At 34.5% G+C, this 27494-nt stretch overlaps 2 protein-coding genes across 3 annotated transcripts in view; both read right to left on the bottom strand.

Moving 5' to 3' along the window:
• LOC115979210 (ankyrin repeat-containing protein At5g02620-like) overlaps nucleotides 1-6080 on the bottom strand; it is an 85317-nt gene extending 79237 nt beyond the window's left edge. The window contains exon 1 of the mRNA XM_031101192.1: nucleotides 6010-6080. The gene's annotated coding sequence lies outside the window, so the exon portion shown is untranslated. The remainder of the gene's footprint in view (nucleotides 1-6009) is intronic.
• A 3090-nt stretch (nucleotides 6081-9170) lies between these two features.
• On the bottom strand, nucleotides 9171-27270 carry LOC115979020 (ankyrin repeat-containing protein At5g02620-like). 2 transcript variants are annotated; one of them, XM_031100958.1, is made up of 5 exons: nucleotides 27232-27270; nucleotides 23839-24440; nucleotides 22864-23004; nucleotides 16408-16940; nucleotides 9171-9864 (listed from the first exon to the last, which is right to left on the bottom strand). In XM_031100958.1, exons 2-5 carry the CDS (start codon nucleotides 24395-24397, stop codon nucleotides 9226-9228), a joined length of 1872 nt encoding a protein of 623 aa, XP_030956818.1. In that variant the 5' UTR covers nucleotides 24398-24440; nucleotides 27232-27270; the 3' UTR covers nucleotides 9171-9225. The 2 variants fall into 2 exon arrangements, with proteins under 2 accessions (XP_030956818.1, XP_030956819.1); XM_031100959.1 differs by lacking the exon at nucleotides 9171-9864 and adding an exon at nucleotides 13963-14262.
• Nucleotides 27271-27494: the final 224 nt, after the last annotated feature.

The raw sequence follows: 27494 nt of genomic DNA, 5'->3' as shown, positions 1-27494 counted from the left end.
TAAAGAACTCAAATCGTTTCTCAGGTGACGTGTTGCCCTACGTCGCATCGATTCCCTTGGTGCTGCAGATCTAAGAGCAGACTTGCGAATCCCCGCAATTTGGGAACTGACCCAATGGCGAGTGGAGAGTTTTCCTCAGATGAATCCAAATTCTACGTAATGTAGTTTTTCCTTACGAGCAGTTGGTTTTCCCATAGGTTTGAGTCCGAGGACCATACAAGACCTTGGTTCTGTCCAAAACTTGTGATATTTATCTCTTGTACTTGGTTTCCCCATAGGTTTGAGTCCGAGGACCATGCAAGACCTTGGTTCTGTCCAAAGCTCGTGATATTTATTTTTTGTATTTGGTTTCCCCACAGGCTTGAGTCCGTGGACCATGCAAGGCCTTGGTTCTGTCCAAAACTTTTGATTTTCATCTCTTGTACTTGGTTTCCCTATAGGTTTGAGTCCGAGGACAATGCAAGACTTTGGTTCTGTCCAAAGCTCGTGATATTTATTTTTTGTATTTGGTTTCCCCACAGGCTTGAGTCCGTGGACCATGCAAGACCTTGGTTCTGTCCAAAACTTTTGATTTTCATCTCTTGTACTTGGTTTCCCCATAGGTTTGAGTCCGAGGACCATGCAAGACCTTGGTTCTGTCCAAAGCTCGTGAGATTTGTTTTTTTGTGCTTGGTTTCCCCACAGGCTTGAGTCCGTGGACCATGCAAGATCTTGGTTCTGTCCAAAACTTTTGATTTTCATCTCTTGTACTTTGTTTCCCCATAGGTTTGAGTCCGAGGACCATGCAAGACCTTGGTTCTGTCCAAAGCTTGTGAGATTTATTTTTTGTATTTGGTTTCCCCACAGGCTTGAGTCCGTGGACCATGCAAGGCCTTGGTTCTGTCCAAAACTTTTGATTTTCATCTCTTGTACTTGGTTTCCCCATAGGTTTGAGTCCGAGGACCATGCAAGACCTTGGTTCTGTCCAAAGCTCGTGAGATTTGTTTTTTGTGCTTGTTTCCCACAGGCTTGAGTCCGTGGACATGCAAGACCTTGGTTCTGTCCTAAGCTTTGAGTTTTCATCTCTGGTATATGGTTTCCCCATAGGTTTGAGTCCGAGGACCATGGCAAGATCTTGGTTTCTGCCAAAGCTTGTTTGAGATTTTTTTTTGTGCTTGGTTTCGCCACCGGCTTGAGTCCGTGGAACCATGCAAGACCTTGGTTCTGTCAAAGCTTTTGATTTTCATCTCTTGTACTTGGTTTCCCCATAGGTTTGAGTCCGAGGACCATGCAAGACCTTGGTTCTGTCCAAAACTTACGAGATTTATTTTTTTTGTATTTGGTTTCCCCACAAGCTTGAGTCCGTGGACCATGCAAGGCCTTGGTTCTGTCCAAAACTTTTGATTTTCATCTCTTGTACTTGGTTTCCCCATAGGTTTGAGTCCGAGGACCATGCAAGACCTTGGTTCTGTCCAAAGCTTGTGAGATTTGTTTTTTGTGCTTGGTTTCCCCACAGGCTTGAGTCCGTGGACCATGCAAGACCTTGGTTCTGTCCAAAGCTTTTGAGTTTCATCTCTTGTACTTGGTTTCCCCATAGGTTTGAGTCCGAGGACCATGCAAGATCTTGGTTCTGTCCAAAGCTTGTGAGATTTGTTTTTTGTGCTTGGTTTCCCCACAAGCTTGAGTCCGTGGACCATGCAAGACCTTGGTTATGTCCAAAGCTTTTGATTTTCATCTCTTGTACTTGGTTTCCCCATAGGTTTGAGTCCGAGGACCATGCAAGACCTTGGTTCTGTCCAAAGCTCGTGATATTTATTTTTTGTATTTGGTTTCCCCCACAGGCTTGATTTCCGTGGACATGCAAGGCCTTGGTTCTGTCCCAAAACTTTTGATTTTCAATCTCTTGTACTTGTTTCCCCATAGGTTTGAGTCCGAGACCATGCAAGACCTTGGTTCTGTCCAAAGCTTTGTGAGATTTGTTTTTTGTGCTTGGTTTCCCCACAGGCTTGAGTCCGTGGACATGCAAGAAGACCTTGGTTCTGTCCAAAGCTTTTGATTTTCATCTCTTGTACTTGGTTTTTCCCCATAAGGTTTGAAGTCCGAGGACCATGGCAAGACTGGTTCTGTCAAAGCTGTGAGATTTTAATTTTTTGTAATTGGGTTTCCCGCCACAGGCTTGAGTCCCGTGACCATTGCAGAGCCCTGGTTCTGTCTCAAACTTTTGATTTTCATCTCTTGTAACTTGTTTCCCCATAGGTTTTGAGTCCGAGGACCAATGCAAGACCTTGGGTTCTGTTCAAAGCTCGGGTGAGATTTGGTTTTTTGTGCTTGTTTCCCACAGGCTTGAGTCGTGGAACCATGCAAGACCTTGGTTCTGTCCAACAAAGCTTTTGATTCATCTCTGTACTTGGTTTCCCCATAGGTTTTGAGTCGGGAAGCATGCAAGACCTTGGTTCTGTCCAAAGCTTGTGAGATTTGTTTTTTGTGCTTGGTTTCCCCAAGGTTGAGGTCCGTGGACCATGCAAGACTCTTGTTCTGTCCAAAGCTTTTGATTTTCATCTCTTGTACTTGGTTTCCCCATAGGTTTGAGTCCGAGGACCATGCAAGACCTTGGTTCTGTCCAAAACTTACGAGATTTATTTTTTTTTGTATTTGGTTTTCCCACAGGCTTGAGTCCGTGGACCATGCAAGGCCTTGGTTCTGTCCAAAACTTTTGATTCTGTCCAAAGCTTTTGATTTTCATCTCTTGTACTTGGTTTCCCCATAGGTTTGAGTCCGAGGACCATGCAAGACCTTGGTTCTGTCCAAAACTTACGAGATTTATTTTTTTTTGTATTTGGTTTTCCCACAGGCTTGAGTCCGTGGACCATGCAAGGCCTTGGTTCTGTCCAAAACTTTTGATTTTCATCTCTGTACTTGGTTTCCCCATAGGTTTGAGTCCGAGGACCATGCAAGACCTTGGTTCTGTCCAAAGCTTGTGAGATTTGTTTTTTGTATTTGGTTTCCCCACAGGCTTGAGTCCGTGGACCATGCAAGACCTTGGTTCTGTCCAAAGCTTTTGATTTTCATCTCTTGTACTTGGTTTCCCCATAGGTTTGAGTCCGAGGACCATGCAAGACCTTGGTTCTGTCCAAAGCTTGTGAGATTTGTTTTTTGTGCTTGGTTTCCCCACAGGCTTGAGTCCGTGGACATGCAAGACCTTGGTTCTGTCCAAAGCTTTTGATTTTCATCTCTTGTACTTGGTTTCCCCATAGGTTTGAGTCCGAGGACCATACAAGACCTTGGTTCTGTCCAAAGCTTATGAGATTTGTTTTTTGTATTTGTTTGTTTTTCGGATGTAAGCCCCTAGATCAGGGCGGGGAGAGCCGGCTTGAGGCCAAGAGCCCCTAGGGCTGCCTACGCCATGGGCGCTGCAAGGCGTAGCCCCTAGCAGAAGTTTATGTCGGAACAACAGCTGCACGTCAAAGGAGACGGAGGAAGCTCCGTGAATTTTTGCTTAGTAGAGAGTTGACTCCACCACCACCTGCGCCAAGCGCGCATGCTTTCCCACAGACGGCGCCAATTGGAAGGACACGATTCCTGCGCGGCCCAGTGACATTTTTGGGTTCACGCGGGAGAGATCCCTCACAATACGATTTGTAGAGAGTGGGCTTGAAAAGCTTGGGCTTGGACACGGGGCGATGGTCCGGTCTGGATTTCAGAAAGGTCCCTGTGGAAAATGGACTGGGCCTAAACGTTTAAAGCCCCGCCATGCTGCCACTTCTGAGAATGGGCTCCTCGGACTTGATCCGAGGACCCTTGTGGTCCTTTCCGGCTGTCCAACGGAGGACCTTCTCTGTTCTGTGCATGGATCGTTCCGGCGATCTTATTCATGAAGTCTTTCTTTTTTCTCCCCCTCTACTAGATTCACTTACTTCTCCTTTTATACTAGCGTGCATTCGATGTCCTTCGTCCACGTGTAGGGTCAGTCTTTACAAATACTGACATTGGTCCCATCAGTCTAATCCCGGAATTGTTGGGGATGACTTGATAAAGCTGCAGAGTACGGTTCTGTCAGGCATTGGGCCTTATCCAGAAGGGTATTTAGGGTAATCGCCCCAAGGTATTTTGGATTTCCTTACGAATTTATCCCTTTATTCTGGGCGGATTATGGGCCTGCCGAGGACTAGACTGTCCTCGGCTGCCTCCCAAAATTGGTCTGTGCTCTGCATCATGGAGCTTGGGCCACAGTTCTCCTCGGATTGGGCCCTCGGACTCTCTAAGGGCAAATGGGCCTGGTCCACGAATTGTTGGGCCCCACAACTAGGATGTTATTTAATTTGGTATTCGATTCATAAATTCTTTTTTTTTTTTTGTCTAATTAAATATAATTTTTTTAAACTTGAAATCTAAATATTTTATAACCAAGAAAGTTTTTTATTTGTTGTCATCTAGAAAATATGTAACTATATACATTATAAAAAGAAAATGTAATTCAATGAAGAATTTATTTAAATACACATTCAAATAAGCAATTATTAAATGGCCTAATATTGTTGAAGAGATTGAAAGAATCATACATATTCCTAGAGTATGAGTAAAAAGTTCCAAGCAGTAACTATAAAGTTGATAACTTCATATATATATATATATATATATATATATGAATGATAGGTTTTAAATTACCAAATAAAATTTTTGGATTTATTTCCAAATATTGTTTTGCCAAAGTATGTATACATCAATACCGGAAGATGAAACCTTTCAACAAGGAGACTTGGATTCTGATTGAGGTCTTGCATGCCTCCACATAATGATACAGTAATTTTTTCCTTTTTTTCTTCCTCGAGTTTTAAGTCTCATTACTTTTCAAGAATAATGGGATGAACAATGAAAGAAATAACAAAATTAAAATAACAAAAAGAATTTTTAATGGCTTGTGGCATGATGAAATCGCTTTCTTTAGATAATATTTACCTCACACTCAAGTTACTAAAGAGTTTCTATAAATTTGTCTTCAAGATATATCTAAGCCTATTGGGTTCTACAAATTGCAATTTTTTGAAGAAGACTCATAGGAGTTTTAGTGTTTCTATGAGAAAATTAGAAGTTATCTCAAAATTAAATTGTTATATCAGTTAAAAAAATTGAAAACAATTTTCCAATATTAACAAATGTTTATGTATCAAAGTGGTGCAAATTTTGGTCTTAAAAACTACAAATATAGCTATTTTGCATAATCTCTCCTGACACTCATCTAACATCTTGGTCATACCAACTTTAAATAGAGAGCCCGAAGAGTCTCGCCTCTACTCATCTATTATCTTAGTCAACCCAACTCTCGCTTGACACTTGGTTGGACCATGATTTCTGAATAACTTCATTGACCTTATTTTCTCTCTCTACTTAATAGATAATAAATCCTATAAAAAAAAAAAAAGGATAATAATTAACACTTTTCCACTTTAAAAATGGGATTAAACAACAGTCTTCCCGTGAGATCAAATTTGTATTACAACTTGCTTGGATATACAAAAGAATACAAAATATCCAATAGTCACTTGACAGTCAATTTGATCCAACAACTTGAATTTAATTTTTTCATAAAATATTCCTTATTACATTTTTTTTTTCTTTCATTTCTACAGAGGCTAAAATAACACCAAGAGTCTTGAAAGTTCTATTAATATTTCTCATGGAAACGCTACGGTTCAAACACTTCTATTCCCAACAATCGAATAAAAAATAAAAGGAAGTAGAAGAAGAAGAATGGTCTAGTACATATTAATGGTTTTTCTTAAATGGATCCATGAGTGCGTAGGCATTAGAAACTAGTAGGGAGTTAAAGTGGGCAACCACTTGCGTAGTAGACATCTTTGGTATCAAACATTTGATGGGGTTCGGAGCACATGATTCATGAAGTAGTGCTAGGCCCACTACCATTTTTACTTGAATAACAAAATAAATTGAGAGAGAGAGAGAGAGAGAGAGAGAGAGAACAAAACAAAACGATAAACAAAATAAAAAAGAACGAGAGCTCAGAGCTCTTACTTGAATAGATATGATTTAGCTCCGCAAGCGCAATCTTGTTGGTATCCCGGCTTTCCGCATCATCTGTTAAGACTAAGTATCTAAGCAGACAGTTCAAACTTAATGACAAACAGTTTAGTAATAAATAAGTACCAGCTAGAATCATGATATGTCAGGGCATTCAAGTAAGGGATATAATAGATTTTAAAAAAGTAAAGATGATTGGATATAATAAAGGAATTATAAAGTAGTAAAGAATATTGAAAAGTAAAAGTAGAATTCTTATTTAGTGTTATGATCAAGTGACTTATACGAAGAAAGTATAAGCAGAAACTTGTTATGTTAAAGAAATTCAAGTGAGGGATATAATAAAGGAATTATGTAATAAATTAAGAATATGTTAAGAACTTTGTAATTCAACTTGTATTTTTATTGTTTTCAAATGAGATATCTATGCTTTAAATCCTTGCACCACCAATTATACATCGATTTTTTTATTAGAAATGACCCAAAATAGAAAGAAGTACAAGCCATGAACATAATATATTAAGTAATTCAAGTAAGGGATATACTGACGGAACGTTAAGCTAAACCACATAAACTTTTATGTGTAATTTGTCTTTCATGCTTCCACTCATCATTCAATCATTACACATGATTAAATCTTTAGGAGGGAGCTTCACACACATATATACTTAGATTAGGCTAGAGTAAAAATTTTATCTTGTATAAAAAAAAATTAAAAAAGGAAATGAAAATTTCTTATTAGTGATCTTTTCAATAGAGACATCTAGAATTCAAATTCTCGCATCACCAACTATCAATGTATCAAAAACAAATATGTACGAATGAATATACAAAAAGAAAAAGTAGAAGTGACTTAAAATAGTAAGGATGAAGTACAAGCTAGGAACGTATTAGATCAAGGAATTCAAGTAAGGAGTACACTAAAGGAACAATGTTTTATGTTCTAAATAGTGTAAAAAAGGAAAAAGGAAAATGGAAAATGGAAAAGAAAAATTCTTATATCAAGGAATTCAAGTAAGGAATATAATAAAGGAATTAATTATATACTAAGTAATTTTTTTTTTTTTTTAAAGGAAAAGAAAACTACTGCTTAGTGGAAAATTATTCTTGTTATTCAGTTATCTCATGATGAGGTGTTTATCAACACTCACATTTACTTATGTCAAAGATATTAAGGATAGAGGCCTAGACTCTAACCAAAGCGGTACGAACAGTTTCAAATGAGTGTCACTTGCAAGTTTAGGCAATTAAAGTGGGTAACCACTTGCTTAGTGGGCATCTTTGGCATCAAACATTTGATGGGGTTGGGAACAAATGAATCATGAATTATTGCTAGGCCCACTACTGCTTTTACTTTTTAAAGAAAAGTACCGCTAGCCGCTAGGCCCTCTATGAACATCTTGTTACATTTTTCTAAGAGTAATTTTTTGTCTTTTTTGTTTTGTTTTTGCTGAATTAGTAGTAATTTTTTTTTTCTCCATTTGAAAGTTCTATACATGAAAAAAAGAAAAGAAAAGAAAAGAACGAGAGTTCTTACTTAAATATGATATGATTTAGTAACAGAAGCTTGCCCGCCCTGTTGGTGTCCCTTTTATGGACAACAGTTTTGTTATTGTTTTGTTTTCTTTTTTTTTTTTTGTTTTTTTGGATGGGATTATAGACAACAGTTTGGTAACAAAGAAGTACATGAAAGAACCAAGTAAGGTATATAATAAAGGAATTAATAGTAATAAAAAGGAAAGCAAAAATTCTTCTTAGTGTCTTGATCAAGTGACTTGAAATAGTATGAATGAAGTACAAGGAGGAACATATCTATAATTAATAAATATAAAAGTAATAACTTTTGATTGACATTATACTATTTGCTACATAAATTTTTAAGATCTCACAATTTTACACATTCTTTTATATATATATATATGTGTATTAATTGAATATAAATTTCATTATACATAAGAGAATCTGTGGGTTCTAAACTCCAATGACTAAAATTCAAAATAAGAAAAACTGTTGAAATTAAGAAGCATCTGCATCAAGGAAAGCAGCAAGGAGCTAGGCAGAGTTACTCACAACATCAGGGAAAGCCTCGAGATGCAATTGTGACAAGTGGCAGTGATCAAATTACTACTGCAGAATCAGAATGGAGCAATGAAGAATTGATGGACCTGATTGAAGCAGCACCTTGCTATGATCAAATAATTCATTCAATTCAGGAGATGATGCCACACGGGTTAGGAAGTTAGAAGGCAGTTAGCTGAGGTACACGTGTCTTAATTAGATAGATTCTGTTGTAATAGTTTTTCCCTCCAAAATTGGGAGTTGGTTATTTTCACTTTTCTCTCGTATTAGATTGTGTATATATAGGAATAGAGGTAGTGAATTATAATTAATTGGATTGTATTCTTTCTCTGATCAATAAAATCAGTTTTTTCTATTTAGAGAGAGAGAGTTCAGAATTTTACAAAAAACACATACAACAAAATACTAATCTTAAAGTTCATTGATCAAACTTGAAAATAAAATAAAAAAACCCCACCAAATTGATCAAATTACAGTTGCAAAAATCTGTAGGAGAGAGAAAGAGACAGAGAGAGAGAGAGAGAGAGGGAGGGAGGAGGCGTATGAGAACAAGGAATTCAAATTGTGTTGATCGCCAATTCCTTGGTTTGGTTTGTGGGGACTATGAGAGGGTTGAAAACTAAGGTTTGAGTTTAAAGTAGGGTTGAGGAAGAGGTGGAGTTAGAAGAGAAAGGTGGTAAAGGTAAAGAAGAAGTGTATTTCTTGGATTGGGTTACCGCTGTTTCTTCATCACGTCAATTTGGAAAACTAGATCTATTCTTTTTCTTTTTCAAATATTTTTTTTTTTTATCGAAGAAAATCAAAATTGGACACTTTAACAGCAATTAAGTACTTAACAGAAGTGGACGAAAGTCTTAATTGAACATATTTAAAACTTATTAGCGGACTCAATTGAATGAAAATAAAGTTAAATGATTGAAATGAATTCAAGTGAAACTTAAATGATGAGTTTTGCATTTTTGCCAACTTTCTATCTTGAATTTCTCTTGAAAAAAAAATTATTTTGCATTAGCGATTGTTCTGAAGCTTGATTAATGAAATTCTGCATCTTTGATTCACTTTAATACAAACTAAACTAATTTAAACAACACTTACAACATTTTATTTTGAATGAAAAATGTAGCTAACAATCTAAAACTTAACCGCATACATTGTACAACAAAAAATCAGAAGTAAGGGGATTAGAATGGAAATCACTAAATAAACCGTAACCCAATGAGCAAGGTTTGAAGGGTCATCCTCTTCCAAGACTGCTTGTACGCCCCCATAAAAGGCTACGATCATCCAAAAAATGGAGAATTCAACTAACGGTACTTGTAGCATTTCTGCGTACTGGGTGAGGCGAGGATATTTTATTTTTGGAAAAACTGTAAACGCAATGTGGATGCACATTACCGCAGCTGAGGTACCAAAGGCCAAACAATCAAACATCAGAAAGGTTCGAAAGTGTTTGCTTTTGCGCAAAACTGCCAAGCCCGTGTTCTCGTATCCACCAGGAACTTGAAAGGCTGCTGCGAAGGTGACGGTTGTAAATATTGTCATTGCCGTTATATTGAATTTGGTTATAGGTGTGTCTATTCCAGCATCGTCTTTTGGAGGTGTGTCTTTCACATTATTGGCACCACCCGTTCCTGCAGACAATATCTCCTGTGCATCATGAAATTCTTCAAGCTCTTCTGTCTCACGAGTCTGCACTTTGGTAGTTTGTCTAACCACTCGTTCCAAACTCAGTAGAATGTAGTCTCCACTCCACTTTGACATTAATAAGTCCTACAAGTTTTTGTTTGAGCATTTATTCAATACTTTTAGAGTTCAACAATGTGGTATTCTTTCCTCCATGGCAGAGCCACATTGGGGCAATGGCTCCCAAAAAAATTTAATCAAAAATTGAAAATATATGTATGAACCATTCTAAATTAAATAGTAATAATAATTGAAGTACATATGCATATGGCTCCTGCATTTTAAAATTAAATTTTTTATAAATTTATAAATAATATTCTCTTTTTCAAATATGTGATTTTGAGAAAAAGTCTACTGTATTTCACACCAAGTTAAATAATGTTACAATCCTCTTAGTGATAAATTATATATATTGGTAACTTAAATTAATTGGACATTCATAAAATTATGATGAACATATAAACTTCTTTTGACAATTAACTCAAAAATAAAAGGAGAAAAAAAGGGTTTTTATTTTTTGATCTTTCCTCTTATTAAAAATAAATAAATAAATAAATTCTTCCTTACATTGGAGTCAAGGTTGTGGCAGAAGGAGGGTTGTGTTTGATAGAGAAAGCAATTAGCTTATTATTTCATTCTTCTTCTTAAAAAATTATGATTGGTGTGTGTTCAGTGGCAGTTTCAGAAAGTTTTTTCAGATTTGTCATTAAAAACACTTAATTTTAAAAAATTATTTAATAATAAAACTTGAATATATTAACATCACAAAATAAAAACATATTCAAATACATAAAGTTTTAAAATTTTCTTTCACAAGTTTTCATTTTTTAAAATTGTTGTGTGATATGATAGTTTCACTATTAATATTATCAATTACATCTTTTTCAATATACACAACCAAGCAATTATTAAGCTACTGATCTCCTATTTAATTACTAACATATTGCCTAAATAAGTACCAATATAAACAAAATACATTATCTTTCTGAAAAAATATATCACATAAATCCAACAAATTTGGCTAAAGACTAAAGCAAATACTAACAAATTAGCTATTTGAAAAGTGTGCATTTATTTTACATAAAAAAAAAAAAAAAATAGCAATTTTAAAATATGCCAGTTGAAACCCAATTTAAAAAAATCATAATTAAACATTTGATTTGAGATTTTAGGCTAATATGTTTGTCTGAGCAATTTTTTAGAAGTGTAATGTTCATAACATTTTTGTAACAATTTCACAAAAAAAACTAGGTTGTAAGTTTTTACTGGTTCTAATTTGAACTTACTACTGAAATTATTTTCTATTCATCAACAACCTGTTATTTAGAATTTGTTATGAAAATATTGCGAAAATATTGTGAACATAGCATTTCTTGCAATTTATTTTTTCAACATTCAACGGACAAAAATTTTGGAGAGGTTGAATTTTATTTGTAATGGGCTATGCTAGATTTTAAAGATTTAGATTTAAATATTTAGAATCAAATTTTATTGTGTTGGAAAATTGTGAACAAAATATGTCTAGTCTAGATTTTTAGGCAATACTTAAAAGTGGTTGTTTCAAGGTTCAAGTCCAGCTGATTGCAGAAAAGGAAGTGTCGTTCTGCCTTACTCAACCGATCGAAAATTACAGGTCCAGTTTTTTTTGCAAAATTTTAAACAGGCTTAAGCCCGCAAAAACATTTAGAGGTTCATCTAAATTTCTCCACATATAAAAGGGAAACCCTAACCACGTTTTAAAGCTGCTGAAAAGACTTGTGTTTTACTCTCTGTGAGATCTGAGAGGTTTTGTACCTTCCAATTGCATAAAAATCTACCAGAGCAAGAACTACAATCAAGCATTTAGTAGAACATAGTTGCTATATCAAGATCATTACTGATGGTGATCTGAAACCTTTGAGTGGGATCTGAAAGTCATAAGCAAGGTGGCTTGTATTAGTGTAAATCCAAAAAGAGAAGGAGCTCGTGGATTTGGAGCTTGTACATGGTCGTGTCAGTAAGTTACTACTGTAGGTAGCAATAGATTTAAGGTTAAATCTGATTGTAAAAACTTCAATTCTCTTATAGTGGATTTAGTTTACCTTAAGGATAGTTAGGTTAAATCCTCCTTAAGTTTTTACTTTGAAACGGTTTGTTTCATCGGTTTTCCTAGGTCATTATGTTATGGTGTTATTTATTTTTCCGCTTTTGTGCATGATATGATATATGCTTGTTTAACCTAGATATGAATAGTAAACCTAATAATCAACTTGGTTAATTAATTAGGTTAAACAATCTGGTTTAAGAGGTCTAAACGAACAAACAGGCTCAATTGTTATTAAGGGTGTTCAAGTGTTTTTTTTAAGGGCAGTCAAGTTTATTTTATTTTATTTTTTTCCTACAGTGGTCAAAAGACCCATATTAATTTAAAACTCAATTTTTTAAAAGTTATATTAAATAAAAAAAAAAATTTAGGGTGGTCCTATGACCACCTTGATTAACACGTGGCACCACTAGTGTGTGTGCTGAAGCACGTTCATGACATAAGTCCTAGCAACATCATAAGCCAATGATTTTTGTGGGTTTTTCTCTTCAGTCTTCTTGGATTCTTGAGGGATTTTTTTTCCTCATTTGTTATCGATTTCTTAAGTGTTTTCTTGATTATGAGTGAGTTTCTCAATCACTATTTGATTTCTTTGTGAGATTTGTGGATATTCTTGGATTTGGTGGGTTGGTTTTGCATTTTCTATTATTGGTGGTGGTCTGGTTTTGTGTGCGGTGTTATGTTAACTTGTTCTGTAATTCAAGTTAGTTTTGTTAGGTTCAAAAAGTTTTGTCACTTAAAGCTACATTTAGTATAACTCTAACTAATGTTACACTACATAATAACTTTTTATTAGATTAATATTTCAAAAATCTCACCATTGGATTATATATTATTTATGTTTTTAACACGTATACCAAGTTTCATACCAATCATATGCTATTTAATATTCAACCTAGAAGCCCATCTTTCATGCACAATTTCAAATACAAAAACTTGAAATTTAAACATTTGATTGATGCCATGGTTGTTAATCTCAGATTATCATCTTGAAATTTCATATGCATGTAGAGCATAAAAAGATCATCTAATTCAATGGTAGATTAATTTGTCAAAATTCACATATAATTAATATATATTGAATGGTATAATATTACTTAGAGTTACATGAGAGTTTTTTTTTTTTTTTTTTTGGAGAAAAAGGTAAGTGAAATTTTATTAATAATATAATGAACTACAAAAAAAAAAAAAAAAAAAAAAAAAAAAAAAAAAACACGAAACAAAAACCAAACTCAAGAAAGATCTGACTGGAAAACAACATTCACGTTCTCGGGTAAGTCTTCTACCCAAACCACAAAACCTGCAGATGAAACTGCTTTTTTAGCTAAACAGTGAGCTAATCTATTCCCATCCCTCCTAACATGTTGGAACATACAACTTCGTAATACTCCACCAAGTCTTTTTGTCTCATCGATTATATGGCCAAATAGCAGCAGACAGGGGCCAACACGTAGCAAAGCCTGAATAACAGTAAGGCAGTCACCTTCAACAATAATGTCAAACAAACTCATCTCCCTAGCGAAAATCACAGCCCTTCGAGCAGCCAAAGCTTCAGCCATCTTAGCTGACTGCACCTTACCCAAATTATGACACAGTGCCGCAATAGCTTGCCCGGAATGATCTTGACAAACTACACCAATACCTGCTAAACCCGAATCCTCAAAATAAGCTGCATCAAAATTTATTTTGAAACGATCCTCAGGCGGAGGAGACCAGCGAACCACTGAATGAGGGATAGATGCACCATGCTCTTTTGAATTCACGTTCCAAAATTCATCAACCATCCTTTGCACATGTTCACCCAGCTCATGAAGCTGCCAAGATGGCTGACGTTCCCTCATACGGTTTCGACACTGCCATAAACACCATGCCACAGTGACGAACAGAGATACCTTCCTATTCGACTCCATATTGAGAACTTCCTCCAATAATTCATAAAAGGTCTGAAACATCTTATGAACCAGAGACCAAAAATCCTGGAGCGACATCCATACTAACCGCACCTGATCACAGAGCCGTAAGCAGTGCACAGTCGACTCCGTATGCTCACCACACCCATCACAAACCTCATCAATTGGGATATCCTGAGCTTTTAAGTTCTGTTTCGTAGGCAGAGAATCCTTTGCAGCGCGCCAAATAAAGTGCCGGATCTTATTAGGAATCTCATCTTCCAAATTTTCTTCCACACCAACCCAGAACTACCTGAAACTGATGAGCTCGGCTGAAGAATAGAATCGGCAGATACTAGCATTCGGTAAGCACTCCTAACACTATAATCCCTATCACTGGTTAGAGGCCAAATCAGAGTGTCTTCTGCCCCATCCTCATAGACTTGAATCCTCCTCACCAATTCTGCCTCCCACGGAATTAAACAGCTCTCAAGACGACCCGGGTCCCAAACTCTTGTATCAGGGAAGAACAAATCACAAACTCGATGAACTGAAGAAGCAGTTCTGGGAGAAATAATCTTACTGTGATTAAGATTAGGTAGCCACCTATGTCGCCACACATCAATTAAAAGCATGGCCTCCCCACTCATACATGTAGCTCCACCCCTGAATGTGGAATTATTTCCTCCATGGCAGAGCCACAATGGGGCAATGGCTCCCCAAACAATTTAGTCAAAATGAACTATTCTTTTTTTTTTTTTTTTTTTTTTAAATTGAAGTGTATATGCATATGGCCCCTGCATTTAAAAATTAAAATGTTTATAAATTTATAAATAATATTCTCTTTTTCAGATATATGATTTTGAGAAAATGTCTAGTGTACTTCACACCGAGTTAAATAATGTTTTTTTTTAAGGCCAAAAAATGGGATCTCCAGTGTAAATTCACTATCCCCACGCCCTACGGGTTTTTGTAACCAATCAATGGGTACCACCCAAGCCATCACAGGGCTACCAAGACACCTCACCCCCAAACTGGACAAGTAGGGGAATGTAGGTGCCACTACTTGAATCACAACCCTTGGACTCATAGACATAATGGAACTAAAGCTCCTACCGCTAGGCCACACTCTTGGGTGGTATCGAGTTAAATAATGTTACAATCCTGTTAGTCATAAATTATATATATTGGTAACTTAAATTAATTTTACATTCATAAAATTATGACGAATGTATAAACTTCTTTTGACAATTAACTCAAAAATAGAGAAAAAAGGTTTTTAATTTTTTATCCTTCCACTTAAGTTAAAAAAAAAAAAAGTTTCTTCCTTTCATTGGGGTTGTGGTTGTGGCAGAAGGAGGGTTGTGTATGATAGAGAAAGCTATGGTTGTCAAAATCCTGATTTAAATCCTATAATCCTATGATTTTACGATCCTACCTTCCCAAAATGATCTAGATATTTCAAGGATTTTTGTGATCGTTCAAGATTGGTAGGATCGTACGATTCTGACTATCTCAAACGACCTTGGTTTCTTGTAATCTTCTTTAACTTAATAGAAGGCTTAGTTGGACCTAAATGAAAAATAAAATCTTAATAGACCAAGTTTTTCCACTCTAATGTAGAGAGAGTATCAGTTGAACCCAAATAAAAAATATTCCAATAGAGTGTCACATTTTGAGGTTTTTGGCCTCTTTAAATGATGTTTACAAATGGATGTAATGATGTATGATAATTATATCAATAAATGTATAATTTATGTAATTATTTAATATACCAATGTGTATTTTTTTATTTTTTTTCTCAAATAATGTAGGATCTTACGATCCACGATCCAATTCTATGATCTACGATCTCACCTACCTCTCACGATCCTACGTAAGATCTCGATTTTGACAACCTTGAAGAAAACAATGAGCTTAGTGTTTCATTATTCTTAAGAAATTATGATTGGTATTTGCTGCATGTAGCCTATCCGACTCTCTCTCTCTCTCTCTCTCTCTCTCTCTCTTTACCCAGATTGGCGTGTGTTGAAGCACGGCCATGACACCAGTCCTGGCCACATCATAGGTCGAGGATTTTGTGTGTTTTTCTCTTAAGTCTTCTTGGATTCTTGAGGGATATTTTTTCATTTGTTGATTTCTTGAGTTTTTTTCCTGATTATGAGTGAGTTTCTCAGTCACTATTTGATTTCTTTGTGAGATTTGTGGATATTCTTGGATTTGATGGGTCGGTTTTGCATCCTCTATTATTGTTCATTGGTGGTTTTGATTTGTGTGTGGTGCTACTGTTAAATAATTCTGTGATTCTAGTTAGTTTGTGTTCTGGTGTTGTGTCAATGGTACCCGCTACATGTAAATCTTCACGGGGGAGAAGGATTGGTGGCTCTCATAAGAAGCAAATGATTTGGAAGAAAAAACATTTTAATGAAACAGGGTATAGCATACAGAATTAGATGAGTTTTAAAAAAATGGTTAACTAAATACAAAAAAATAGGTTCTTAATGCTCTGATCTAGTTACTTTTCATATCAAAACTAAGGGAACAGAATCCGTAGTCTTTTCTGAAAATTCCAGAAGACTAGCGTTTTCCTACAGAAGTTTTTCTTTGGTAAAACTATATAATTTTTCATCAATATATACAAAGTTTCACGAGACATACCTTTTCAGAGCTTAAAAGCCGATTATCTAACTGAATAATGTCAGCAGTGTTCATCCCCTCCTCGTTCATAGCCCACTTGTCGACTCTCCTGTCATCTGCTAGCATCAACAGTATTGTATAACGCCCATTGATTGCAGCTAGATGTAAAGGCGTGTTTCCTTCTTTATCTTGCTCATTTATGAGATCCTGAAAAGCTAATTCTTTGAGCAATATTTCCACTGCATTTTTGTTCCCAGTTTCCACGGCAAGATGAAGAGCTGTCCTACCTTTATTGTCCAACAGTTCACAGGTTTCTGGACAATTTCTAATGAGTGTTCTCATTACACCCACATGTCCTTTCCTAGCTGAAATGTGAAGAGCATACATGCCCTCTTTGTCCTTTATGTAAGCAAGGGAACTATCTTTTTTCAAAAATAGTTCTACAACTTTTACATTGCCTAAATATGCAGCATAATGAAGAGGAATCCAGCCATAGTCATCGGCTTCCTGCAGAATTGCCGTTGGAAATTTGTCCAACATCTTGTGCAAAAAATCTGAAAAGAAAAGAGACAGGGAGAATCATGTTGTTACGAGTGAACTAAAATTAGAAAGTGTCGTTGATGAATAGGTCAAAATTAATTTTAAATTGAAAGAATAATATTATTATACTGGTTTTTTTTTTAAATCAAAAAAAAAAAAAAAATCCTTATGCATTAGCGGATAAGAAATATACCATTAAACTATATTTTTAAGAATAATTAATTTGATGTCTACCATCGAATTTAAAAGAAAAGGCTAGAACAAGCATCAAGATCTAATTACAGTTATTTCCCTCCATTCACAAAGAGATGTACATATTCTTTAAGATCTAATTAGGGTTATTTCCGTCCTTCTACATTGTCACCTTCTCCTTCAAAGCTGCCATCACTTCCTCCAACTACGTCTCCTCCTCAAAGCAACCATCTCTTTCAACTTTGTCATCTTCTACTTCAAATGCTACTATCTCTTCATAGATCTAGTGAGATCTTACTAGATCTGGAGAGAGAGTCTAGATTTGGGTAGATCTTGAAAAGATATCACATGATTTCACCTAATTTGGAGCTGTACCACTAAATGCCAACGCCACATGGCTTAGGTGGTCTCATCTAATCCAACCAAAGAGGAAACTCAGTCCTAGCTGGATTTGAGTCAGATCAAGGTCAAGTCAAAATTTATTGATCTAAAATAATTTTTTATTTTTATAACACTTACCTATACTTTAATGAGTCACATCAACTTAGGATGGCCTGTATTTTTTTCACATATACATGGACTTCAACATGTTTTCTAACCTCTATTAATTTTTCATATTTCTTTCAATCCCCCCCCCCCCAAAAAAAAAAAAAAAAAAAAAAAAACTCAAATAAAAGAAATGAAAATGCATTTGCAAGTTATACACAAAACATGAAATAACATTAAAATCAACTATAAAGTAAGTGCTTTTGGATTTTTTTATTTGCTTAAAGTTGGCAAGATTATAGTTGTAAAACAAAAATGGAGGCTTACTAAAAAGCATAAAGTTTTGCTAAGCCGTTTCCATGCCTCCTCCATCATGTGTCATGGCACCACTTTCTGCTCTTGTTCGTACTATCATCTCCATACTTCCCCTTGATTTGAAATCTCTTTGGGTTTCCAGTCTCATTCCTTTAGCGAACTTAGTGTCAAATTTGGCTCAATTTTTGGGTGTGTGCGGATGTAAAATAGCAATTTTGCTATGCTCTAAATAAAACTTTTAAGTCTTTGATGCTCAAAATAGTCTCAAGACGCTACTTTTAATTTTTTTTTTATTAAAAAAAATCTTGTTAATGTGCGTTACCAATCAAATCATGCCACTTGTCTGGCTTTTAAAAGTATAATAAATTGTTTGATAAACTATGCTTAAAAAGAAAAAAAAAAAAAAAAAATCTAGTGCTCCATGTGAAATTAGCTAATGTTGTCACTTATACATTCTATTACATATATAGGATAGAAAGTTAAGGAAATTAGATGGAATGACATATACTTTATTAATAGTTTAAGAAATAAAAACAACTTTTAATAGTTTAAAAACGAAAACAGTAAAAATCTAAACTCTAGGGAAGAAAACTTTACTTTTCCATATTATATATTATCATGTGTGTTAATTATCTAAGGAGAGTGATGCTAAAATTATAACTTTTATCACAATTTGATCATGCGATAAGTTGTGAATCCACCATTTTTAATTTACCACTCATAATTTATCACGTGAGTAAACTACGACAAAAGTTGTGGTCTTACATACAACACAAGCGCTAGAATTGTTGTGCAAATAAAGCAGGACCGCGGACCAAGAAAGCTAATAATGGTTATAGGCCCTGACAATGACCTATATATTCTAATAGTCCCCCCTCAACTCAAGATGGGTTATGACGAATGAGCTTACAATCAGTGGGGGAACCACAAATTTGACCTTGGAGCTAAATGAAAAATCAAGTTGTTAATAAGGGTCTCACCTCCCCCCCCCCCCCCCTCTCTCCTCTTATATATACAGTATTCTTATTATTATGTAATTATAAACCAAATCAAGATATAAACTAAGAAATTTATAACCCAATGTGTAGTACACAGATTTTAAAACATTAAATTTCAAAATACTTGAGCCATTACTAACAAAAAGATTTGATATATTTAAAAAATATCTTTAATCAACTACCATTTTGTGACAAGGAAGAAAAAAGTATTTTTTTTGTTTATCCTCTAACTTTTAAGAAATTTGTGAGTACTTAGGATAACTATGTGTTAATATAATTTTGTGAATGTTCAGTTAATTCACCTAATTAGCATGCACACTAATAAGAATGTGTTGAGTATACAAATATGAGTGAAGTGTTACATTGAATAACAATAATAGTGAGTAATTAATAAAATATAATTGGGTCCAAGAAAACTTATTCCAACCTATAAACAACTGCAGCGATGAATAAAGTATAAGTTCTTCTATAGACCCAGCAAAACTTGGACAACAATTTCATAACACTAACTTGTCATCACACATATAGGTTATTAAAAAAAATTAAAAAATTATATATTGTTGTGGATCCATGTATGATGTTTGTTTTGTTTAGACCCCTGTATACTTAGATTGTTTAACCTAAGTAGTCAACCAAGTTGATACTTAGGTTTATTATTCAGATTTAAGTTAAACACATACAATCATATTACTTAGTGCAGAAAAGTAAATAAGGCAAGCAATATCATGACACAGGAAAACCAATGAAACCAACAGTTTTAAGGTAAAAAAAAAAAAAAAAAAAAAAAAAAAAAAAAAAAAAAAAAACCTGGGGAGAATTTAACATAATATATCCTCAAGGAAACAAATTCACTATGATAGAATGAAAGTTTTACAATAGATTTAAACCCTACATCTAAAGCTACCTCTTGTAATACTTACTCAAATGACTATGTGCAACTCCGAATCCATAAACTTTTCTATCTAAATTTGTTGCACACAATCACCCACATTTGTAACTTTGAGATCTCACTCAAAACTTTAAATCATCAGTTATGTATGATCTTGTACGCAACAAATTAATTCACTAGTTATTGAATGTAGATCTTCTTTCCGGTAGATGCTTGTTAAGTTAGAAGGCTACAGAAACCTCACAAATCTCATAGGAGTAACTCACAAAACTTCCAAGAACATTTGAAACGTATTTAGGGTTTTCCTTTAATACTAGGCAGTGTTGGACTAAAACCCTAAACGTTTTTGTGAGCTTTGGGCCTAATTTAAAATCTATAGAAAACAATCTTTGATCGGTTGAGCCTTTCTTTTGATCAGTCGAGCCTTGTAGAACTTGAATTCTTCTTTCTGCAGCTTGATTGATCTTGAATCTTGAATCTTGAATCTTGAATTTAATCACCAGAGCAATGTCTAACACTTAACCTAGACATGTTTTTTTTCTCGGTTTACTAACTTACATGAAATTAGAATCTAAAAATTTATTCCTAAATATTTAGAACCTAACATATGAGATGACAGGCTAATTTTATAGTGTTGAGAAATTTTTGTAGTGTCCTTGTTCTATTGAAATAGTATGAGAGGTGCTTCGTCCACAAATTTTTCACAACAAATCATAAGTAATTAGTAGTTATTGGTTCTAATTTGAACCTACCACTAAAATTACTTTTTTACATTGAAAACTCAAATAGTGTGAAACACCATCGCTTGTTTAGATCTCCAATTTTAAATGTATGGCTTAATTGCTTTTGAAAGTTCAAATAGTGTATAAAACACCCTTGAGCGTTTAGACGCCCAATTACAAAATAACCAATTTAAGCTTTATGACAAACAACTAGTGTGCCGAAAATGAACAAAAGCTATAAACAGAATTGGTAAACAATCTAAGCCAATTAAAATCACAATCACAGCAGATAATAAAACGCAAAGATAAAAGGGAAGGAAGATGCAAACACAAGGACAACACTCGATGTGTTATCGAAGAGGAAACCAAAACTCTTGGCATAAAACCTCTCCACCGCCTTCCAAGCGGTCAATAATCTATTAGAAAATATAGTTGGGATACATGAATAGCAATAGACCCTCCAAGCCTAATCTACCTGGTGTACCTAAGCTCTCCAAGCTTCTTGCTCTAACGAGATTGCGCTGAATCTTTTTCTTTTCTAACTTACCGGATTTCGTTATAATCCATAGCATCCGCCATCCTTGGCATCTTCCAATACTTCCCAAAACTCCAAAAACACTCAACACTCTAAATGAGTGTGGGTAGTGTTTGGATAGAAATCTCCTCTCAATAGGAATGACAATGAGAGAGGGAATGAGAAGAGACTAAAAAGATTTCTCTCTAAGAATGAGTAACTCTCTCTAATTGGCTGGGTGTTTTGAAGAAACCACTCTTAGGGTTTTTCTTTCTGAATAGCCACACATATTTTGTGGGAATGAGGGGTATTTATTCTGGTGTGAGAATGGAATGCAAAGAGTCAATTTTTCCAAAACAGGGTTGGCTGGCAACTTGACCTCGCGATTTGACTGAGTCGCGAGTTCCAGCCGCGAGCTAACTGAATGGCCAGTCTGGATTTTTGTCCTGTAGTGCTCCAGCTAGCATGACTGTTCAACTCCCCTGCATACTCTGCGCGTGTGCAACTTTTGGCGGCTTGCAAGCCGCAAGCCTCCCTCGAGATCTAGCTGCGAGTCCCTGCTTCACTGCACAGTCTTGAACATTTCTTCACACTCTCTCACACACTACCCTTACATGATTCCCACCTAAATACAGGGTTTCTAAGTACTGTATTACAAGCAAATTTGTCATGAAATAAAGCCAACATATAGTTGATTAAATTCAACCTTACAGCTTTTACTCTAACTTATCTTAGTACAAACAAGAGTAAATGATACGCAAAAATCAGAACTACTCTCTAAACTAAAACCACAAGCAAGAAACAATAATTATAAAGTTTAAAGAGTAAGGGAAGAAAGATGCAAACACAAGATAACACCAAGATGTGTTATCGAAAAGGAAATCGAAGAATTAGACGAAAAATCTCTTTGCAACCCTCTAAGTCGAAATAATCCATTAGTAAATAAGTTGGAGTACAAGGATATTAAAAAGACTCTCCAAGCTTAATCTACCCAAACACTTCAGTCTCCAAGCGCCAGTTACCAACAAACTTCTCGAAGTCTTGTCTTCACTAGTTATTTGAATCCCGCAATATTGGCTGATTGCACCACCAAGCCTCAGTGGCTTCTTTTGGTAAATACTTTATGCTTCCCAAGCTCCAAAACACTCTCTACACTCTGAATAAGTATGGGTTGTGTTTGGGTACAAATCTCCTCTCAAGGTATGACAATGGGATAAGGGAGGAGAAGAGACTACAAAGAAATTCTTATTTAAGGATGAGTAGCTCTCTTTCTAAAATGGTAGGTGTGTTGTAGAAACCTTTCTAGGGTTTTCCTCTGAATAGCCTTCCTACAATTTTGTGGGTAATGAATGTATATATAGTATGAGTGAAGAATATAAGAGTCACACTTAAAATCATCCAGGCAAAGAGTTTCGCAATTCACTCACAACTTGGCCTGAGTTGCGAAGCGACTCGTGAAATACAATCTGACACTTGACTCTTCAGCTTCTAGCATGTGCTTCTTATGTGACTTTTGCAAGTTGCACCACTCGTGAGCGAAGTTGCGAAATCAACTTCTTGAGCAATCTTCACCAACTTAATACTAAATTCATTACAAATAAATCACACAAAATACAGGGAAATAAATTAATGAAATTACAACACTTTTTGTCATGAAATAAAACCAACATAAATGTTATGTGATAAACCATAACTTAACAACCTCAAATAACAAAAAAAAAAAAAAAAAAAAACCTATAGCAACATGCCACTTAAGATTTGTCGTGAAAATATAATGGATATAGTATTTCTCAAAATATTATAGTTTATTGAGAAAATTACCTGTTCCGGTGACATCGAGTTTGCATAATTTGCGGGATTCAAGAATTATCCAACAGATTTTTTTAATCAGCCATAAAAGAGCATCCTTGCAAACGGGTAGAAGCATATGGTCTTCGAGGGTTAAATCAATAGTTGGGAATCCTGTAAAAAGGAAATTAACAATGTAATTAATTAACACTAAGGATTTATAGGAGAGAGATATATTAAACATTTTCTCACAATATTTATAAATGAACAGTTTTTTTTATAAGAAGATTTGGCTTTTTTTTTTTCTTTTTCTTTTTTTTCCTTCTCGTCCTAGTTGCTACTTCCTATGTTCATATATAAATTTGTTTTCTTAATTTTGTGTAAAATTATTTACATGAAACGGACGAACTTCATAAGTTTTTTAGTACTGAAAAAAATAAGCCATATAACGACATTTCTGGTTGACAGGCTCAAAAGACAACCGTACTTGATGTCCAAAACCAGGAAGTTGAAATTAGGCAAATATACAAGTTACAGAGCTAGACTTTTCTCAGGTCAGGCTGGACAGAGATAAGAGAAGAGATTCCATGCTATAACAGAAGATGCTAAACTTACAATAACCGGGTGTAGAGTACTTCCCATTTCTTTATTCAATATATATATATAAAAGACTTTGTGCTATTCAAATTTGATAGTAAATGGTTGGATGTGATGTTAGAATGGATTTGAGCACATCAATTTCTACTTGTTTGTTGTCAGTTGTATAAAGAATAATTATTATACTTCTTTGGCTCAACAAAGTAAAACTCAGCACTCAAATTAAAAGAAAAAAAAGAAATAAAAAAGGGTCAAGATATAGTTGAAGGTATTTACCAAAGGAGTCATCTAGACTTACCATTCCCCTCACATGATGTGTAGGCCCTACCATGGGTCACCCACAAGGGCCCACACTTATCATGGGAGGAGGGACGACTCTTCCGGTATGAGTGAATAATTTCTTGTACTTACTATTTTGTGCTCGAATGACAGCTGCATGAAAGGCATTCATGCCGTTCCTTCCTCTATAGGGGCATCTTGGAACGGTTTCCATAATGTGAAGAGCAATTTTGTAAAATCGTCGATCCACTGCAAAAAAGAGAGGGGATTCCAAAGCATTATTTGTAAACGAAGCTAACTCTGGGTCTTCCTCGATTAGTAACTCCACAATGTCATAATGATCATTTCTTATAGCCTCATGCAGTGCTGTGTTCTTCTCCAGATTTATCTTTCTCAGTAGTAAGTTTTTCACTGCAGCTTCTTGGTCTTTTGCACAACTTATTAGATGCTTTGTCATGTCAAAGTGTCCTAAGCTCGCTGCAATATGCAGTGCAGTATTGCCTTTGCAATTTCCCGTATACAAAAGTGATGGCTGCGAATCAAGAACTTTTTTCATGATCTGCACCTTTCCAGATTTTGCTGCCACATGAAGGACAGAGTTCCCCCTCCTTGTCACCTGCTCGAGATCCCCAATTTCTTCAAAGAAACTATCATTCCCAGAAATCGCGGCATTGAACAGTCCAACATCCATCGAGTTTCTTCTTGAATCTTAAGCCTTTTCTCCCAAAGTTAACCTTATAGTTTATAAATATACGGCAATCAGCAAATTAATGAATGTTATAATATCACATATTATTTGTTTATATGTTGATCAAAATTATTTGAATTCTGTAAGGACTTTATGTAACATGTTCACAAATTATTTGGGCAGCTCGGAAGAAGGCAAAATAGTAAATTTAAAATGCCTCTACTTTCCCAGAAGTTAATTTTCTGATCAATTACAATTGAAATCAGTATCATTTGCGTTATTGAATTTCCATCATACAAACCCCTTATAGTATTTTGATATAATTTAATATATAAAAATATATATAAATATATATATATATATATATATATTCTTCTACAACACTCTGCCCACCTTTCTTTCGGTAAATAGTCTCCTCCTCCTCCTTTCTCTTCACTATTTTGGTCTCAGATTTGTCCCATGTTCACCAGATCTAAGCGTTCTCATTGTTAGTTTTAGCTAAAATGTGTGAAAACCACTGGGCTCTTTGCTCATCATGTGAAATGTTTAGGGCAGTTTGGCAAACTCAACATGAAATCTACTGTTTGAAAATGAAGAAAATGGACAAAAGTATGCATTTATAACTTGTTAAAATGTCATTCACATCACTTTAATTTTATTATATTAAAACATTTTTTTAAATAAATATAATAGAATTTTAACATATGGCGTCCGCTCTATAATGATTGATCTTTATTATCAACTAAAATACTAATTAGTTTTTGGTGTAGACAAAAATAAAATTCTAGATCTCTTGATCAACGATAATCAATTGATCTAACAGAACCTACAATATTTACATAACTTTAATTGTTATGAAAAATTTGTGAATCTATTTTTGTGTTATTAGATTTATTGTTTCAAAAAAGCACCCTAAAGATGCTTTATACCTGATTTTTCCTTTTTCCGCTAGTTCTCAAACGGGACTAAAATTTCCTTGAGACGGAAGAAAGTGTTGTTAGCTGAAAAGTGAAAACACACTTTACCTACCAAATGAATGCCACAATTTTTTTAATAATTCTTAATGCCATATCGAAAACATGATCAAAACCTCATTCCAAAAAAAAAAAAAAAAAAAAGAAGGAGAAGAAGAAGAAGAACTAACGGTAGAACTTCTTCTTCTTCTTCTTCATATATATATATTTTTTTTAATCTATTTGAGGGGGTTAACGGTAGAACTTCAGTGGTAGAATTTCTTCCAAAAAAGTTTTTCTTAAAAAGGCTTTACCATTTTGAGTGTTTGGCAAACTATATTGATAAAATGATTTGAAGTTAAACCCTTGCTTGGTAACGGATTTGACAAAGAACTTTTATGTGATGAAAAAAAAAAAAAAAAAAAAAAGAAGAAGAAGAAGAAATTATAAAAGTTCTTTGTAATTATGAAATTGAACCCAATTTTTGGCCAATTTTTATTATTGTAATTATTAGCCCTTGCTCTCTCAAAAAGGGTGGTGATGTAGGACATAATTTACTATTTAATTATTGTAATTCTTAATTTTGGTATTTAATTTGTAATTTTCGTTTTTTTAGGTTTAGGATTATTGTTTCCTTTTTTTTAGGTGCTTTTAATGTTTTTTAGGTGCTTTTAATGTTTTTTAGGTCAAATTTGATTCCTGTTATGGTTAAGTATTAATTAGGAGTTATTTTAGAATATATTTTCTTGTCTTTCAAGTTTTATGGAGCCCTTAAATAAGCTTCTAAGTCTGTACACATTTTTTTAACAATTATTCAATCAATAAAAATTCAGACTTTTGTTTATTGTTTCTCTAGTGGATTCTAGAACCATTTCTCCATGTGGATTCAAAGAACCCTCATGGATTTGAGGTTATTTTCAAAAGCAAACGTGTTTTGCTTCTTGTTTTCTGCAAGTAGACGTATTCTACTTCTTAACACTTCCACATCCCTCATCAAGTGGACATTGAGTCTTTGAAGAATAAGTAATGTTAGAGATACAAATTATTTTACAAAATATTTTACAAATTGCTGATGTGGTGAGTTATTATTGGTAAATAAAAAATGATATTAATGATAAACCTAGATGAAAACTAATAAGAAATTAGCCACATCAACATTTTGTAAAAATGTTGTAAAATAGTCTGTTACTGTAGCATTACTCTTGGAAAATAAGTACAAGCATTTATATCAATTCATTTTTTCTATTAAAACTACTAGTTGTAACCCGTGCTCACACACGGATGCATTCAATGACAATGATGATGGGGTGAGCTTACCTATGTGAATGAAGTGATTATCTAAACTTTCATGGTAAGTATTACAAATGGATCACGGGGCCAATGTCAAACAATCTCTTTAAATCATTTTGTTGATTCCTCCCGAGACATTAGTACACACAAAACTCAAGTTATGATTTTGAAAAATGGTCAAGACTTAGGTATAGTACTTAGGTGCTATTTCTTAGGTTCCCCTCTTAAAATTTTTCCATGTGGATTTTTTTCTCATGAATAGAAGTGTATATTTTAGTTAAGTAGTCACATGGCTGAATCTTAACAGAGAAATCTAAAGAACGGCACCTAAGGTATTGTACATAAGTTTTGTCATTGAAAAATAATTAACCTCAATATGAAATGTTTTTGAATATCATCAACTCCAACAAATTTACATCCAAGTTGATTTAAAAAAAAAAAAAAAAAAAAAAAAACTTTGTTGAAAAGTGTTTCGTTATCATTAACAACACAAAACCCGCTTCCAATTTAATAGGGAGAAAATGTTGAACTTGAAAAGTGTTTGAATATCATCAATTAAAGATAAACTAAATAAAAGAAAGCGAGAGCTCTTACTTGAATAGATGTAATTTCGTTCCACAAGCTTCCCGTATAATCACCTGTAAATTTCTAAGGGAAACCATTCAAATTTATAGACAATAGTTAAGTAAGAAAGTACACGTTAAGAACATATTCTTTCAAGAATTCAAGTAAAGAATATATTAAAGGAAATATAAATTAAAGAATATAATAAAGTAAAGAAGTTCTTATTGGGATAAATCCACGTTAAGAACATATTCTTTCAAGAATTCAAGTAGGGAATATATTAACGGAAATAT

The sequence above is a fragment of the Quercus lobata genome, chromosome 3 (assembly GCF_001633185.2).
Source record: "Quercus lobata isolate SW786 chromosome 3, ValleyOak3.0 Primary Assembly, whole genome shotgun sequence".
NCBI classification, from domain to species: Eukaryota; Viridiplantae; Streptophyta; class Magnoliopsida; order Fagales; family Fagaceae; genus Quercus; species Quercus lobata.
Note: the sequence above shows the minus strand (reverse complement) of the source record. Positions and strands in the feature narration are given on the sequence as shown.